This window comes from Oncorhynchus masou, chromosome 2 (assembly GCF_036934945.1).
Source record: "Oncorhynchus masou masou isolate Uvic2021 chromosome 2, UVic_Omas_1.1, whole genome shotgun sequence".
Lineage (NCBI taxonomy): Eukaryota > Metazoa > Chordata > Actinopteri > Salmoniformes > Salmonidae > Oncorhynchus > Oncorhynchus masou.
In genome coordinates, this window is record NC_088213.1 from 16,367,657 (window position 1) to 16,387,078 (window position 19,422).

A 19,422-nucleotide genomic window follows, 5' to 3' on the forward strand; every position below is an offset into this window, starting at 1 on the left:
GTGTGTGTGTGTGTGTGTGTGTGTGTGTGTGTGTGTGTGTGTGTGTGATGCACGAGTATGTGACCCTACCTGTATCCACACTGGCTCTAGGGTTGGTCCAGGGAGGTCAAGTTCTCCAGTTGGCCTGTCCTCTCATAGGTGAACACCGTCCCCGCTGCCTTGTATTCCCCATTCCATTGGATAGTCCAACCGCCGTTCAGGAAGTACTTTCCGGGGTCGTCACTCCGGAGAGCCAAGAAATTCCCAGCCTCAGCCACCTCCTCGATACGAATTTCCCGAGCCCCCTCTGGAATCAGCCCAATGTCCACATACCCTGGGAGACAGACAGGGGGTCCAGAGGGGCTGTTCAACTTCCAACTCTACTACCCTCGGTACACTTTACTTTACTTTTCAATTTGACCTAGTTTATTGTCTTGTAATCCACCCAGCTTGATACCTTCTTAATACCTCCACAAAAAAGGGACTGATGTCAGACTTGTGCTTTGAAGTCTATGGAAATATAATACTGTACCACCAAACATTTGGTTGATTATGAGACAGAAACTTGAGATGCAGTACATGACCTAGTTCACATTCAAACTGACAGCTCAAACCAAGCTACAGGACACTGACAACAATACCCAGTGTACAGTACACTGTCTATCACTTTAAAAACCTGTTCCAGGGTCAGTCTGGTTTTTTATCTCATAATGGTTAAGGTTCCGATTGAGGTGAGGAGAGCTGATCCTATATCAGTAGACGTTCTCCAGAGATTCTTTTTTTTAATACTTTCACTGTTGAAAAGGTGGTATCTCAAGTATAAATACAGTAAAGTACACACCAAAGGGTAAAATGTGCCATGTCATGACATACAGAACCTTGACCACCTATTGGGATGTGCCTTTTGTTAAGTAAATCAGGAGTTAAATGAGGTGAAAAAGGAGACTGGAGGGCCACATTAAGTGCAGAGAGTAGCATGAGTGTCATACCAAGCCCTTCGCTCTCCTCAAAGGTCTTCTTCACAGTCTCACAAGTAGACCCGTTGCCATGGCAAATCCCACAGCGATCCTCCACCGCGTTGGAGTCAATCTCATAGTCACACCCCACATTCTGAAAAGATCAAAACAAAGCAAGAACCTGCCGTTTCATACTATATATACTATATTCATACTATATAACGATTTAACTGACAGCAGAGAAGAATGACAGGCCTTCAGCAGAGAATAAAGGATAACCTAAAATGGATGCCACACATTACAGTGTATGGTGTCCATTTTAGGACATCTGTACGTCTTTGGGTTCAATCTTTAGGGTTCACCGGAATCATATTAAGATAATTTGAGGACAAAATAATGTACTCGCACTGAAACAAAAGTATCCATCAATACGTCCACTTTGCAGCAAAACATTCACAATTGGTATTTTTCTCTAAAATAATCATAGTGAGTACTATAATAATGTCGTGAAAATAATGTGTACAAAATTTATCAAAGAAACTTTCTATATTCAAATTCACAGTTCTGCTAGATAATCATCTCCCCATTTATTCTGTAGTCACTGAGATATTGAAAAATGAGTTGTCTGAGGTGATGCAGAAAATTAACAACAAACAAAGAAAAAAATGCTAAGGTAGCAATAAGCACAAGGCAGGACAATCTCCTGTAGTGTGATAGGACTGAGGAATTAGCATTTGATAACTGGGGTTACCACAACCACATGTATCCCCACTACATCTAGTAACCAAATTATCCATCTACTATACCCATGTTATTTGGAAAGAATATGGACAAAATGAAAACTTATCAGAGAAACGTTCTATATTCAAATTCTCAGTTGGATCCTAACATCAATATTTGACTGGCTTATAAACAGACTAAATATTTAAGTGCTTTCAGCCAAAACCAATTAAACAAAGCCAGCATTTAAAAAGAACGCCTCAACTGGGGTTACCACAACAAAATGTGATCCTCGCCCCATGAAGTCATCCAAATTCGTTGCTCGTCCAATAAGAGCTAAGAGCACAGTCTGAAAGTTTGGATGAAGATATCGGACAAGAGTGAGACTATGTTGGGAGATAATGACTTTATCCATCAATACGTCCACCTTGCAAGTAAAATATTAATGTGTCTTTTCCCAAAAATAAACATAGTATGTACTATAATAATGTTGTGTGAAAAAAATGGAGATCATGAAAAATGAGTGTTGTCTGAAGTGATGCAGAAAACTAATGTCACCTGTCTGACACGCAAAAATGAAAAGTGAGGGAAACTTTTGAGCACAAGGCTCTACAATCTCCTGTAGAGTGACAGGACTCAGGAATGAGCATTTGTCATCAGAGAAATAGTTCACCTTAAAAACAATGTTTGACAAACATTTCCATAGCTCCAACGTGATCTACGTGTCATTTGTTGTGTATCATAGGAGGTTAGTGGTACCTTAATTGGGGAGGACGGGCTTGTGGTAATGGCTGGAGCGGAATTGGTGGAATGGTATCAAATACACCAAACGCATGGTTTCCATGTGTTTGATGCCATTCCATTCGCTCCGTTCCAGACGTTATTATGAGCCGTCCTCCGCTCAGCAGCCTCCACTGTGTATACTGTGGAACATAAGAGGTTCCAATAGCTCAGGAGTGTCAAACTCATTCCATGGAGGGCCTAGTGTCTGTGGGTTTTTGGTTTTTCCTTTCAATTCGGAACTAGACAAACAGCTGAGGGGAGTTCTTTACTAATCAGTGACCTTAATATTAATATCAATAAAGTACAAGGGAGGAGCGAAAACCCACAGATACTCTGCCCTCTGTGGAATGAGTTTGACGAATGTGCAATTGCTCATTGTTTCAGTAGCTTCGATGAAACTGAGCCCTGCTGATTTATCCTGATGCATATAGCCTAGATCTATACAACAGATGGTGTGGACGGAGCTAAACTTCAGATGACTTGGTGGAACAAACTCCCTCACGACGCCAGGACAGCGGAGTCAATCACCACCTTCCGGAGACACCTGAAACCCCACCTCTTTAAGGAATACCTAGGATAGGATAAAGTAATCCTTCTCACCCCCCCCTTAAATGATTTAGATGCACTATTGTAAAGTGGCTGTTCCACTGGATGTCATAAGGTGAATTCACCAATTTGTAAGTCGCTCTGGATAAGAGCGTCTGCCAAATGACTTAAATATGAAAACATCTGACAAACTTTGTTTTAGTGTGAACTATCCCTCTGGAGTGATGACTCACAAATGAAACTATCCCTTTAACTTGAGGTGATCCTTCCCTTTAACCTCAGTTGCATTGTGAACTCTAAATCCCTCATCTTCCAGTCCTTAGATAATGAGCACGTTCCTCTGCTCAGGTGTTGCTGATGCATGCCAGGTCTTACGATACCTTGATAGGTATTTTACGTATCAGTTAACCACATCACATGTTAAAGCAATTTAGTGTCCAACGGCACAGTCGATGACATGGCACGCAATCATTGGTTGATGTACGCAACGTCTAAGCAGGGGAACATGACCCATGTCTTGGACATGAGTGGAAACCATGGAAACCAAAGACCAGGGTCACAATGTTGGTCTTGTTTGAAGATGTAAATGAAACAAGATAAAAGGCTAAAAGCATAGATTCTAACATTAATATTTGACTGGCTTATAAACAGTCTAAATATTTAACTGCTTTCAGCCAAAACCAATTAAACAAAGCCAGCTTTTAAACAGAATAGCTCAACTGGGGTCATGACAACAAAATGTGTCCCCACTACAGTACATCAATTCACCAAATGATGCATCTCGGGTAGTGTATCATTATTTTCTTGGTCCAATCAGACCTTAGAGCACAGTCTGACATTTTGGGATGAAGATATTGGACAACAGTGAGACTGTACTGTGCGAGATAATGACTTACTCGAACAGCACACTCATTTTTCATACAGAATGTAAAGCGTTCAACATTTTGCCGAAAAAACAAGCAGCAGCCTGACTAAACAAAGTGCATATCAAATGACATCCCTAAGCACAATGTTGAGACCAGGAGAAGTGCGTCAACAAGGGGAGCTTAAAAAAATTAAGTTAACTCGGCTTAGACTTTAGGAGGGAATAACAATTTTAGTAGAGAATGAGAGAGAGTGAGAGAGAGAGCAAGGAGCGAGAGGTATGAGGGAGTGAGAGAGACAGAGAGAAGAGAGATTTCTGGGGACAAGGTTACCGCTACCTTGCAGATGCCGTTAACACACATGTCTCGGCTCAAGCTGCCCTCATAGCACTGGGTCCCGTCAATGACGGCGTCCAGCATCTTCTCTGAGAAGTACTCGTTCAGAGGGCGGCAGTGTAGCTCGCAGGGGTTCACTGGCAAACACAAACAGGTTAGGTGTCACCTTACTTTAGCGACAAGGTATCACTTTGCTTTAGGCCTGTATCTGGCATTAAGACAACCAAAGCTGTCCTAAGCAAGACCATAACATGACCAAGCAGCATTATGCCATTTGTTACCATATGTAATCAGTTAGGTAACGGTTAGCTTGTCAGTTGGGTAACAGTTAGCTTGTCAGTTGGGTAACAGTTAGCTTGTCAGTTGGGTAACAGTTAGCTTGTCAGTTGGGTAACAGTTAGCTTGTCAGTTGGGTAACAGTTAGCTTGTCAGTTGGGTAACAGTTAGCTTGTCAGTTGGGTAACAGTTAGCTTGTCAGTTGGGTAACAGTTAGCTTGTCAGTTGGGTAACAGTTAGCCTGTCAGTTGGGTAACAGTTAGCCTGTCAGTTGGGTAACAGTTAGCCTGTCAGTTGGGTAACAGTTAGCCTGTCAGTTGGGTAACAGTTAGCTTGTCAGTTGGGTAACAGTTAGCTTGTCAGTTGGGTAACAGTTAGCTTGTCAGTTGGGTAACAGTTAGCTTGTCAGTTGGGTAACAGTTAGCTTGTCAGTTGGGTAACAGTTAGCTTGTCAGTTGGGTAACAGTTACCTTGTCAGTTGGGTAATAGTTAATTTGCAAATAAATTCATAAAAAATCCTACAATGTGATTTTCTGGATGTTTTTCCTCATTTTGTCTGTCATAGTTGAAGTGTACCTATGATGAAAATTACAGACCTTGCATAATTGGTGGCTGACAAACTACTTTTTTGCCCCACTGTATAGGACAGGTACTTCAAAACATACTTCCTTTTGATTTCATTTTTGTGACAAATTCAATGTTATAGACTGCCAGACCCCTTGACTTTTCCCACATTTTGTTACGTCACAGCCTTATTCTAAAATGGATTCAATAATTTTTTCCTTCATCAATCTACACACAATACCCCATAATGACAAAGAAAAAACAGTTTTTTACACATTTTTGCTAATTTACAACAACTAAAAACTTGTGACATCTTTATCGTTAATGTGATGCATGCTATTTATTGAATAATTAACTGTTTATAATTACGTGATTAAATTAATCCTGTAACCATTAACTCAGTATCCTGGGGCACCACGGGAAAAGTTTGTTTAATGAGTTACTGTTTCCCGAAATCACTCAAAGATTATCAGAATATCGATTTCATAGCAGTCACTAACTCATTCATTTCCTCAGTCTCATTCTAAACGTCACAGAATTCGTAAATCTGCACAAACCCGGGTCTCACTAAATCATTCCATACTGCACAAATTGAGTTGATTACTTATTTACTAACAAGCTAAATGATAACATAAGATACACACACTAGACAAACAGTCTAGGTTATTGGTTAGAACTTAATACAATGGCAACTGGTCCCTAGCAGACCAACACAATATGACATGTGTTAAACAAGATGGAGATTTAAAGAAAAAGAAAGAGAGAGAAAGTGCACAAGATAAAAGCACACTTGGATACATTTGTAAACTATGCTTAGTTTAACCCTGACACCTTGCCCTGAATTGCCGCTCTTATGGGTCAGAATTATAATGCATGTATTTACGTGTTGAAGGACTCCGTTGGGTATCTCTTCGTGGGCCGAGTTCCGCTTAGTGGGATAGGTTTGGCCGACGCCCTGATCTTTCGATGGCTGCGTCTCCTTCGTTATCAGGTGTAAGTCTCTGATTGTCCACACGATGTCATAATGCTCTTTCTCTTGGTTGTCTGTTTCCTTGCACTCGTTCTGTGAGAGTGGCCTTCTTAGGAGGCTAATCAGCCATTTAGACGCTCCCAGCTTGGGTAGGAGGGCCATGTAGACAACCGATGACTTGAAGAGAATAACCGCTTGGTCCTTCTTGAATTCACCTTCTTAGATACAGTACTCAATCGTAGCATTGATTGTTAAGAGGTTTCTTTTCCTCTTCCTCGTGTTGCGTTTTGGGGTCACAACTCGGGTCACGACTTGTCGTAGACCACAGGTTGCAGCGCGCAGTCAACTTAGTCAAGTATGTAAATTCTTAACTCACATGTTTTATACCACAGGGTAGAAAGAGGCGTCCCCGTCTTTATGACACGCTCTCTAGGTTCCTTGGGGCGTAGAAAGCCCCGTCTTTATGACACGCTCTCTAGGTTTCTTGGGGCGTAGAAAGCCCTGTCTTTATGACACGCTCTCTAGGTTCCTTGGGGTGTAGCTAGTAACAAGGCAAGGTATTTATGAACTTAGGTTCCTTGGGGTGTAGCTAGTAACAAGGCAAGGTATTAGAACTTACTACGATCTCGTTTAGACAACTAGAATTACAGTTCATCATTACAAAAACATTCTCTTTGGTATGGATATTTTCTACACAACGCACAGTATGTAAACATGCATATATAATGAAGACTCTGAAAGTTAATGTTTTCGTTATAGCGTTGTCATTTAACTTAATGACATTACAAAAATCAACATTCATTATCATATTCCATCTATCATTGTTACCACCATTTTGGTTGATGAAATATAATGTCCCAAAGTCCATTTATTTCATGTTACGGTTCTGAGGTAGATTCTCCATAAGGCCACACAGACATTCCAGTCCCAAACATTAAAGGAAAAAGGATTAGTCAGCTGCCTTAAGATCTACAATGGGAGTGAGGTATCATAAACACCCCCTCCCATCAATCCCTCTATACCTCCCCCTCTGCGGGAGGCAGAGATATCCCTGTAGAACCATGATTCACTGTAACCTGATCCTCACAGGCCAGTCATGACAAAACTGAAATATTATGTTTACATCAGTATTCAGACCCTTTACTCAGTACTATATTGAAGCACCTTTGGCAGCGATTACAGCATCAAGTCTTCTTCGGTATGACGCTACCAGCTTGGCTTGGGGAGTTTCTTCCATTCTTCTCTGCAGATCCTCTCAAGCTCTGTCAGGTTGGATGGGGGAATGTTGCTGCACAGCTATTTCCACATCTCTCCAAAGATGTTTGATCTGGTTCAAGACCGGGCTCTTGCTGGGTCACTCAAGGACATTCAGAGACTTGTTCCAAAGCCACTCATGTGTTGTCTTGACCTTGTGCTTAGGGTCATTGTCCTGTTGGAAAGTAAATCTTCGCCCCAGTCTGAGGTCCTGAGCACTCTGGAGCAGATTTTCATCAAGGATCTCTCTGTACTTTTCTCTGTTCATCTTTGCCTCGATTCCAACTAGTCTCCCAGTCCCTGCCACTGAAAAACATCCCCACAGCATGATGCTGCCACCACCATGCTTCACCGTAGGGATGGTGCCAGGTTTCCTCCAGATGTGATGTTTGGCATTCAGGCCAAAGAGTTCAATATTGGTTTCATCAGACCAGATAATCTTGTTTCTCATGGTAAGAGTCTAAGTGCCTTTTGGCAAACTCCAAGCGGTCTGTCATGTGTCTTTTACTGAGGAGTGGCTTCCGTCTGGCCACTCTACCATAAAGGCCTGATTGATGAAGTACTGCAGAGATGGTTGTCCTTCTGGAAGGTTCTTCCATCTCCACAGAGAAACTCTAGAGTTCTGTCAGAGTGACCATCGGGTTGTTCGTCACCTCCCTGACCAAGGTCCTTCTCCCCCGATTGCTCAGTTTGGCCAGGCAGCCAGACACTAGGAAGAGGATTGGTAGTTCCAAACATCTTCCATTTAATAATGATGGAGTCCACTGTGTTCTTGTGTACCTTCAATGCTACAGAAATGTTTTGGTTCCCTTCCCCAGGTCTGTTCCTCAACATAATCGTGTCTCTGAGCTCTACGGACAATTCCTTCCACCTCATGGCTTGGTCTTTGCTCTGACATGCACTGTCAACTGTGGGACCTTATATAGACAGGTGTGTGCCATTCCAAATCATGTCCAATCACTTGAATTTACCACAGGTGGACTCCAATCAAGTTGTAGAAACATCTCAAGGATGATCAATGGAAACAGGATGCACCTGAGCTCAGTTTCCAGTCTCATAGCAAAGGGTCTGAATAAGGTATCTGTTTTTTATTTTTAATAAATTAGTAAAAATGTCTACAAAACCTGTTTTCGCTTTGTCATTATGTGTAGATTGCTGAGAAAAAAGCACAATATTTAATCAGTTTTAGAATAAAGCTGTAATGTAACAAAATGTGGAAAAGTCAAGGGGTCTGAATACTTTCCCGAAGGCACTGTAGGGTTCAAGTATTCCTCTTGTTGACATATTCGGTCCTGTATTTAACACATCCACTGTCAGAGCAATACCACTCTGCAGATTACTGACACTGCACAGACCTGTGTAACCTCAACTCAGGCTTAACGTTATCGTCACCCCCACGTTCATTTAGCTAGGGCTAATCTGGTCGGTGTCTCAACATTCTTCAGGCTGATAACATAGTAAATTACACGCTGGGAACACAAGGAGCTGCTGTGCGATACTGTATATAATGGTATAGAAGGGTTTCCAATGAGAACATTTCCATTTCGACTAGGAATCATGGTTTTCCAACCTTCTCTTCACGGTAGTAAACTGAGAAATGTTAACATATTACATTGCTTACTTTAAGCCGTTTCCTCTTTCTAATCCTGATAAACACAGCACACACTGTACAGTTAAATATTACTAAGTGCTGTTGTAAAAGTATGCCTTATTGGCATGCCAAACAATAGTTGGTTTGCACACTTTTCATAGTTCCAGGTGAATAGATGAAAAAAGGATTTATACCAGAATGAGACACACTGTCCGTCTTGCTCCACATGTGTTTGTGCTCTACAATGGATCTCAAACCAACATTTCAGTCAATAGACAGAAATGTCATGGCGACAATGGAATTTGGAATGCGAATTGAATTTCTTCACAATGGTGTTTGGAAGGCAACAAATACGCAACTCACATCACCTGCTTTATTGACATGAAACAGGCCTTTGCTCGGATGTCGAACTATGAACGGTTTTGAAAAATGTTTATGAAGTGACAGTGTATTTTCCTCTTGTTTGCACTCTAAAGTGGACAAAACATACAGGCTAAAATCGAACATCTGGAAATGTATTCTGTGTTATTTAGTTACTTTGGGGGTGTAAGAGTTTATGTTACAGTATTGAGCTAGAACAACGCACACTCACCTCTGTTGTTGACCTGCACCCATTTGTAGAACTTGCCCTTGTAAAGCATGGTGTTAAAGTGACTGCACTGGATAAGTCTGAAGGAGGGCTGGTTGGGGGGGCAGCGGGTGCTGTTACAGATCTTGTAGCGCCTTCGCTCCCCCACGCAGTACTTCCCTCCGTACTTGGGACTGGAGGAGAGGAGAGAGTAGAGTGGAGTGTCATCCTGTTAGTGGACAAACAGGCATGTATGTAAACGGATGATAATAGCATTTTCAGGTGGCTGTAAGGCATGTGATAACCAGGGGGGCTCAACACGGGTGACTCACATTGACATAGATACAGTATCTTTTACAAGCCTGGCCATCTCACCAAAACAGGCTGAAATTTCAAGAAGTCTTTTCAAACAGATCTTACACTAAAAGGGCATTATCATCATTTTCATAATTTAAAAGTATTATTCCAACTCAGTGTGGAATTACATATAAAATCACAGGGAAATCTAGTTTTTGACTGCACTGGGCCTTTAAGTAAATCAGGTGATAAATGAGGTGACAATGAGACTACAGCGCGAACTTAAATGACAGATTCTATGTCATTCAATGGTTGTAATGTTGTAATGTTATTTTGAACATAATGTGCATTTCATGTTCATTGGTCATTGAAAATAAATGGATGACATCAGTGATGATGCGGTGAAGTCCTTACCAACACAACCAATGATAACCGCAATCAGAGATACTCTTATGAATGCTAATGCTTTTCAAGAGGTCCTCAAGTGAGTTCTCTCCTCTATTGTAAGGCATTGTAATGGAAATTGAACCATTTTCCTGTCTTGCTAAGCAAGCATTCAAAATGTAACCAGTACTTTTGGTTGTCATGGAGAATGTATGGAGTAAAAAGTACAATTTTCTTCAGGAATGTAGTGAAGTAAAAGTAAAAGTTGTAAAAATATAAATAGTAAAGTAAGGTACAGATACTCAAAAAAACTATTTCAGTAGTACTTTAAATTATTTTTACAGTACTTTTCACCACTGCCCAATGCCAGTCGTCCAGTAGCCCCAACAGCACAGTGCTGCCTTTTCTGCCACTTCTCTCTCTCCCGTGTCGGGAAACTATGAACTCCTACCACAATCCTATTGGATCCATCAATCAAAATGTCTGCCAGTGCTACTCGTCTCTGGTGGTTCCCGTTGAGCACAGAAACAGGTGGCAGTTCAGCCTGACTGGGGCCTAAATGTTCTTAGGTACACATTTCATCATAAACTGGGCGCACGTGAAAATCGATGCCAGCGTTTTGATTCATAAACGATGAACTTCATTTTATTTTGCATGTAGTGAAAATAAAAATAAACATGCTTACATGTGTGACTTCTACAACATAAAGAATATAGACGTTTCATAAATTGAGTAGTGAACATACGCAGACCATTTGTATAAAAGCTAAATACATTTTATAAACGAGGCCCCTGATGGCTCATATACTGAATACCATGTCTTTGTCTAATGCAGTTAGCCAGGTGGCCCCAGATAGCTCACATACTGAATACCGTGCCTTTGTCTAACAGTGAGCCAGGAGGCCCCTGTTGGCTCACATACTGAACACAGTGTCTTTGTCTAACACAGTTAGCCAGGAGGCCCGATGGCTCATATACTGAACTCGCTGTCTTTGTCTAACGCAGTTAGCCAGGAGGCCCCTGATGGCTCATATACTGAACACAGTGTCTTTGTCTAACACAGTGAGCCAGGAGGCCCCTGATGGCTCACATACTGAATACAGTGTCTTTGTCTAACACAGTGAGCCAGGAGGCCCCTGATGGCTCATATACAGAACATGGTGTCTTTGTCTAACACAGTTAGCCAGGAGGCCCCTGATGGCTCACATACTGAGCACAGTGTCTTTGTCTAACACAGTGAGCCAGGAGGCCACTGATGGCTCATATACTGAACACTGTGTCTTTGTCTAACACAGTTAGCCAGGAGGCCCGATGGCTCATATACTGAACACTGTGTCTTTGTCTAACGAGTGAGCCAGGAGGCCCGATGGCTCATATACTGAACACTGTGCCTTTGTCTAGAGCCAGGAGGCCCGATGGCTCATATACTGAACACTGTCTTTGTCTAGTTAGCCAGGAGGCCCCTGATGGCTCATATACTGAATACAGTGTGACTTTGTCTAACACAGTGAGCAGGAGGCCCGATGGCTCATATACTGAGCAGAGTGTCTTTGTCTAGAGCCAGGATCCCGAGGCTCAGATACTGAACATGGTGTCTTTGTCAGAACAGGTGAGCCAGGACAATATTCCAACAAATAAGCTCATAAAAATAAAAATATAAAATAAAAATTATTTGTCTCACTAGTGAGCCAGGAGGCCCGATGGCTCATATACTTTGTCTAACACTGTGCCTTTGTCTAGAGCCAGGAGGCCATGGCTCAAATGAAGACTGTGCAAGTCTAGAGCCAGGAGGCCCGATGGCTCAATAGAGCAACACAAACACAGCAACAAGACCCGAGTAATATACTGAACACTGTGCCTTTGTCTAGAGCCATAGATGGCACATATACAGAACCTTGCACTTTTCTAGAGCCAGGAGGCCCGATGGCTCATATACTGAACAAAATGTGACTTTGTCTCGAGCCAGGAGGCCCGATGGCTCATATATTACAGTGTTTTGTCTAGAGCCAGGATCCAGGAACAGATCCAGGAGGGAGAACAGAGATCCTCAAAAAGAAATATTCCAACAAATGAAAGATAAAAATGGAAAAATATAAAATAAAAATTATATTGAGCACTACATGGTTTATTTCAAAATGCTGAGGACACTCTCTTTGTCAAGCACTGGATTTGAGCATGGTCAATGGAACATGGTCAAATGAAGAGGCAAGTCAGAATGGAACATGGTCCAAGCAGAGCAACACAAACACAGCAACAAGACAGATAAATAAGGTCTGATGGAAATACGGTCTGGATAGATGACACTGAACAGATGGACATATTTGAAAACATCCACTCAATATCCAACAAAATCTGATTACTGGTACTGATGGAAGAGTGGTCTGATGGAACATATTAGCCAAGTAAGATTTTGGTAGGGTGGTGACACTCTGTGTTCAATAAGTGACATGGTTCACAGAAATGTGTCATACATGGATTAAATGTGTTCTGTTAACTAAGATGGAGCATGGTCTGATGGAACATGGTCTGATGGAACATGGTCTGATGGAACATGGTCTGATGGAGCATGGTCTGATGGAGCATGGTCTGGTGGAGCATGGTCTGGTGGAGCATGGTCTGATGGAGCATGGTCTGATGGAACATGGTCTGATGGAACATGGTCTGATGGAGCATGGTCTGATGGAGCATGGTCTGATGGAACATGGTCTGATGGAACATGGTCTGATGGAACATGGTCTGATGGAGCATGGTCTGATGGAGCATGGTCTGATGGAACATGGTCTGATGGAACATGGTCTGATGGAACATGGTCTGATGGAACATGGTCTGATGGAACATGGTCTGATGGAACATGGTCTGATGGAACATGGTCTGATGGAGCATGGTCTGATGGAGCATGGTCTGATGGAACATGGTCTGCCTGTATAGTCCACTGGAATATCTGATACGTACAGTACCTGGACATCAGTCTTGGCTCACGTCCAAACACTCGTTGCCTGGCCCTCGCTTCATACACGTCGCCAAACCCACTGGCTACAGGTTATCTACAAGTCTCTGCTAGGTAAAGCCCCGCCCTATCTCAGCTCGCTGGTCACCATAGCAGCACCCACTCGTAGCACACGCTCCAGCAGGTATATCTCACTGGTCACCCTTAAAGCCAATTCCTCCTTTGGTCGCCTTTCCTTCCAGTTCTCTGCTGCCACTGACTGGATTGAACTGCAAAAATCACTGAAGCTGGAGATTCCCATCTCCCTCACTAGCTTTAAGAACCAGCTGTCAGAGCAGCTCACAGATCACTGCACCTGTACATAGCCCATCTGTAAACAGCCCATCTATCTACCTCATCCCCATACTGTATTTATTTTGCTCCTTTTGCACCACAGTATCTCTACTTGCACATCCATCTTTTGCACATCTACCATTCCAGTGTTTAATTGCCATATTGTAATTACTTCGCCACCATGGCCTATATTTTGCCTTAACTACCCTATCTTACCTCATTTGCACTCACTGTATATAGACTTTGTTTTCTTTTTTTTCTACTGTATTATTGACTGTATGTTTTGTTCATTCCATGTGTAACTCTGTGTTGTTGTAGGTGTCGAACTGCTATGCTTTATCTTGGCCAGGTCGCAGTTGCAAATGAGAACTTGTTCTCAACTAGCCTACCTGGTTAAATAAAGGTGAAATAAATGTTTTTTTAAAACACACCAATGTCCACAGACTAATTAATATTTTGTGCTTTTAAACGTGCAGGCCTTCTTCTACTACTGTTTGTTAACAGTATTCTGTGGTAACTGCCCTAAAAACAGCCCTCTCATCTTTGGCTTTGGGGACGTTAACACAGAATTAAAATACTCAGAGGTAGTTACATTTGCAAGTACCCAACAACTATTTACAAATAGTAATGTTAGTGCCTCATAGTGGGTGAAAACAGAGATTTAAGAGTGTACCTTTAAGGGTTATTTAAGTCCCTGTTTAGTGCTGATAAGTCAACAGCATAAACTATATACTAACAGTAAGCGGTGCCCCTCCTGGGAGAGCCCCTTGGTGTTCTGCTTTAAAAATACATCTGAAACCAGATAATAACACAAGATAGTGTCCCCGCCGGTGTACACACCACAGAATGTTGCTTTGAATTTGAATGTGCGTTCTACTAATTCTAATTCCCCGGTGCAGGTGCGTAGACTAATCCATTAGGACTTACACTGGGTTGACGCAGTCCCTCTGGGCGTTCTGAACTCCGGCCCCACAGGTTCTGGAACAGGCAGACCACTCGCTCCATGGAGCCCAGCCCCCTTTGACGCTCTCAGGCTGGTGTCCCACCGCCACACACTCCCAAAGCACCACTGTCAAAGCACCACTGACAATCACACATTTCAATACTTCATTTGGATGCTCAGTGAAGCATTGTGATTTATAATCTTCTAGGTCTTCATGAACGAACTCATCATTGCCTTATGTTTGGGGGTACAAAAACACAGTCTCCAGTGCACGATTACAAACATACTACCAAAAACAGCAACATTGGGCTAGCAATTCTAAAATGTATTTTAGATTAGGTTTTTTACCTAACTCCTCAAGTCATCCTGGTAACGAGGAGGAAAATCAAAGAATAAAATACACTCACCTAGTCCTCACCCCACCTGGTCCCAGGAAGTGTCTACACTCACCTAGTCCTCACCCAACCTGGTCCCAGGAAGTGTCTACACTCACCTCAGGTCCCAGGAAGTCACCCAACCTGGTCCCAGGAAGTGTCTACACTCACCTAGTCCTCACCCAACCTGGTCCCAGGAAGTGTCTACACTCACCCCTCACCCACCTGGTCCCAGGAAGTGTCTACACTCACCTAGTCCTCACCCCACCTGGTCCCAGGACCTGGTCCCAGGAAGTGTCTACACTCACCTACCCACCTGGTCCCAGGAAGTCAGTCCACCCCACCTGGTCCCAGGAAGTGTCTACACACCTCACCTGGTCCCAGGAAGTCCTCACCCCTCACCTGGTCCCAGGAAGTGTCTACACTCACCTTGTCCTCACCCCACCTGGTCCCAGGAAGTGTCCTGGTCCCAGGAAGTGTCTACACTCACCTAGTCCTCACCCAACCTGGTCCCAGGTCCCAAGTGTCTACACTCACCTAGTCCTCAGTCCTCACCTCACATCTGGTCCCAGGAAGTGTCTACACTCACCGAGTCCTCACCCCACCTGGTCCCAGGAAGTGTCTACACTCACCTTGTCCTCACCCCACCTGGTCCCAGGAAGTGTCTACACCTTGTCACTCTAGTCCTCACCCCGCCTGGTCCCAGGAAGTGTCTACACTCACCTAGTCCTCAGTCCTCACCCCACCTGGTCCCAGGAAGTGTCTACACTCACCTAGTCCTCACCCCACCTGGTCCCAGGAAGTGTCTACACTCACCTTGTCCTCACCCAGGAAGTGTCACCTGGTTCCAGGAAAGTGTCTACACTCACCTTGTCCCAGGAAGTCACCCAACCTGGTCCCAGGAAGTGTCTACACTCACCTTGTCCTCACCCCACCTGGTCCCAGGAAGTGTCTACACTCACCTTGTCCTCACCCACCTGGTCCCAGGAAGTGTCTACACTCACCTAGTCCTCACCCAACCTGGTCCCAGGAAGTGTCTACACTCACCTAGTCCTCACCCCACCTGGTCCCAGGAAGTGTCTACACTCACCTTGTCCTCACCCACCTGGTCCCAGGAAGTGTCTACACTCACCTTGTCCTCACCCAACCTGGTCCCAGGAAGTGTCTACACTCACCTTGTCCTCACCACACCTGGTCCCGGGAAGTGTCTACACTCACCTTGTCCTCACCCCACCTGGTCCCAGGAAGTGTCTACACTCACCTTGTCCTCACCCAACCTGGTCCCAGGAAGTGTCTACACTCACCTTGTCCTCACCACACCTGGTCCCGGGAAGTGTCTACACTCACCTTGTCCTCACCCCACCTGGTCCCAGGAAGTGTCTACACTCACCTTGTCCTCACCACACCTGGTCCCGTCGACTGCACCATCCAGCTTTGAGTGACAAGTTGTCCCCACAGTGCACCACAACGTACTGCAGACGTTCTACAGGGACAAAGAGTCGTAGTTACTTCCTGCCCACATCAACTCAATTATGCCTCCAACATGATGAATTAAACATTAAAACATCCCTGGGAACAGTTGCTAAGGGCATGAGAGCCAGCTGTCTTCTGAGGCAGGGCCCCAGTACAGAGAGATGGCTGACATCATTTCATGAAGACACATCTAAATAATGTGTAGCTGACATGATATGTACATTTTTCAATAGAAGAACATTGAAGTAAGTTGTAATGTGCAGTTGATCTCGAAATAAGGTCGCCTTATGAATTACTATGGATTCCAACTGACGGACACTTTCACTGCAAAGTTTGCCCTTCTGGCACTCCAGGCTGGCTCAAACAGCAACTAAAAGTATTTGAGCGATTTCATATACTATTATACTATTTCAATCCAGTTCTGGTACTGTATATAGTATTGTGAAACCAATTGTGAAAATGTAGTGAACTGTGACTAATGGTCTTATTTTCTAGTTACTGTAGACATGTAGCGGCGATGTGTGTATAAAGATGAGGTATTAAGCGGGAGGCACACGTCTGCCATATCCAAAAACATACAGTACATCTGATTTACTCTGGTTATTTCCCGAGAGGTTTAGCTCAGGAAAGGATTTGGAACAGCAAACATTACCGGGTTTAAAACACGATGGAGACATACAGCGAGGATTAGGATTAATATGGTGTGTTCCAAGAAAACCATTACAGAATCAAATGATATGTACTGTCGCCATCTGTGAAGTAATGCTCTCTGGCATTAAGGATGTCATTTCTCTCTACACGATCTGGGGATGTTACTTCATGAATCAATGTTGAGCCCCACAGTCACAGAAGGGCATATTTCAAAAGAACCTTCCATGCTGTTGTAACCGGTGTGAAATGGCTAGCTAGTTAGCGGTGCGAGCTTGTAGTGTTTCAATAGGTGACGTCACTCGCTCTGAGACAGTTTTTGTGGAGTGCTGGGTAATGATGCTTCATGGGTAGTGATGTGCAGTTCGCAAAATTAGTTGGTAATTTAGTTAGCTAGCTAGCCACAACTTTAACTAGGTAACCATCTTGGTCAACCATCTTGTGGAATTAAACTATTGATTTATTTACAGTTGGTACTGCGTTGGTCTTTGCTAGAAAACTATATTACACGCTTCAAATCAAATCAAATTTATTTGTCACATACACATGGTTAGCAGATGTTAATGCGAGTGTAGCGAAATTCAGTAATAACCGATGAGTAATCTAACCTAACAATTCCAAGGGAATAAAGAATAAAAGGGATAAAGAATATGCACATAAAGATATTTAAATGAGTGATGGTACAGAGCAGCATAGGCAAGATGCAGTAGATGGTATCGAGTATATATACAACCACTCTGGGGTGGCAGGGTAGCCTAGTGGTTAGAGCGTTGGACTAGTAACCGGAAGGTTCAAACCCCCGAGCTGACAAGGTACAAATCTGTCGTTCTGCCCCTGAACAGGCAGTTAACCCACTGTTCCCAGGCCGTCATTGAAAATAAGAATCTGTTCTTCACTGACTTGCCTGGTTAAATAAAGGTAAAATAAAAATAAAAAACATCTGAGATGAGTAATGTAGGGTATGTAAACAAAGTGGCATAGTTTAAAGTGGCTAGTGATACATGTATTAGATGCAGTAGATGATATAGAGTACGGTATATACATATGAGATGAGTAATGTAGGTTATGAAAACATTATATTAAGTAGCATTGTTTAAAGTGGCTAGTGATATATTTTACATCAATTCCAATTATTAAAGTGGCTGGAGTTTAGTCAGTGTGTTGGCAGCAGCCACTCAAATGTTAGTGGTGGCTGTTTAACAGTCTAATGGCCTTGAGATAGAAGCTGTTTTTCAGCCCCCTACGCCACCCACCGAGCCCCCTACGCCACCCACCGAGCCCCCTACATCACCCACCGAGCCCCCTACGCAACCCACCCAGCCCCCTACATCACCCAACGAGCCCCCTACATCACCCACGAGCCCCCTAAACCACCCACCGAGCACCCTACATCACCCACCGATCCCCCTACGTCACCCACCGATCCCTCTATGTCACCCACCGAGCCCCCTACATCACCCACCGAGCCCCCTACGTAACACACCGAGCCCCCTACGTAACACACCGAGCCCCCTACATCACCCACGAGCCCTCGAAACCACCCACCGAGCACCCTACATCACCCACGATCCCCCTATGTCACCCACGATCCCCCTATGTAACCCACCGAGCCTCCTACACCACCCACCGAGCACCCTACATCACCCACCGATCCCCCTATGTCAACCACTGAGCCCCCTACATCACCCACCGAGCCCCCTACGTAACACATCACCCTCCGAGCCTCCTACATCACCCACCGAGCCCCCTACGTAACACACCGAGCCTCCTACACCACCCACCGAGCCCCCTACATAATCTTTGCTGATACACAAGCCAACTCTTAACCTTTGCACTGGCAAAATGGTACCGAGTTCACTGCTCAGCATTTTATCCCGCCGTAAAGCTTTCTTATCATGAGGAAGATGGCTTGTGTCTGAGCCCTGAGGGGGGTGTTCAGAGGTGCGTCTGACTCTATTAGAGAGCACTCTTAAAGATTGACCCTCGGTCAGAGACAGTGACTGGTCTGGCGTCCTGGTGCTGTGATAAGTACAAGCTGGTGGCATGGGATGACACGTTGGGAAGCTCCTACAAGCCTCTCTGGAGAGAGACATGGTCTGCTCCCTCACACAACACCAAGGAGAGAGGGGGGCGACTAGGACTTCACCATCTACTCCATCGCTGAATGTGGAGACTTGAGATAAGAGCTCCAAAGGGACGATTTCAGGGTTTATCGGACTGGTGCCAGGAGATTGGGACGATGGAGATAGACTTGTGTGTATTTTTGGGGGGGGACTGACATTTTGTTTGTGAAGAGGCAGACTGGTCAGCGGTGTCTGATTCTGACGTTAGCATTGACCTTCTTGAAGCTGTTCGGCTTTAGAACGCGCTAGAGGACAATGAACAAACATCTATCGAACTGTGAGAGAGCTGATGCCCTTCTTTTTCAATTACTCGACAAAAATCACAGACAGATTGTCTGGTCGAGTCGGTCATACTCGGAACACTGTTGTGGTTATCAAAATGGAGATAAAACAAGAAGAAGTGAACAGAAAATAATGTCAGCCCTGCATGCTGTGCTTGTGCCTTTGTGTGTAAGCCTCTGTGGGGAATGATATGATGGATGTGTCAGTAGCTCG

At 43.9% G+C, this 19,422-nt stretch overlaps 2 protein-coding genes across 2 annotated transcripts in view; both read right to left on the reverse strand.

The window, feature by feature from the left end:
• Positions 1 to 19,422, reverse strand: part of LOC135556025 (A disintegrin and metalloproteinase with thrombospondin motifs 7) — a 196,118-nt gene that overhangs the window by 111,991 nt on the left and 64,705 nt on the right. Inside the window, 1 exon segment of the mRNA XM_064988891.1 lies at positions 16,074 to 16,166. Coding sequence (XP_064844963.1) covers positions 16,074 to 16,166 — 93 coding nt within the window.
• Positions 87 to 14,540, reverse strand: LOC135552027 (A disintegrin and metalloproteinase with thrombospondin motifs 7-like). The gene is made up of 6 exons (XM_064983386.1): positions 14,534 to 14,540; positions 14,294 to 14,435; positions 9,431 to 9,600; positions 4,187 to 4,320; positions 969 to 1,089; positions 87 to 313 (listed from the first exon to the last, which is right to left on the reverse strand). Exons 1-6 carry the CDS (start codon positions 14,538 to 14,540, stop codon positions 87 to 89), a joined length of 801 nt encoding a protein of 266 aa, XP_064839458.1.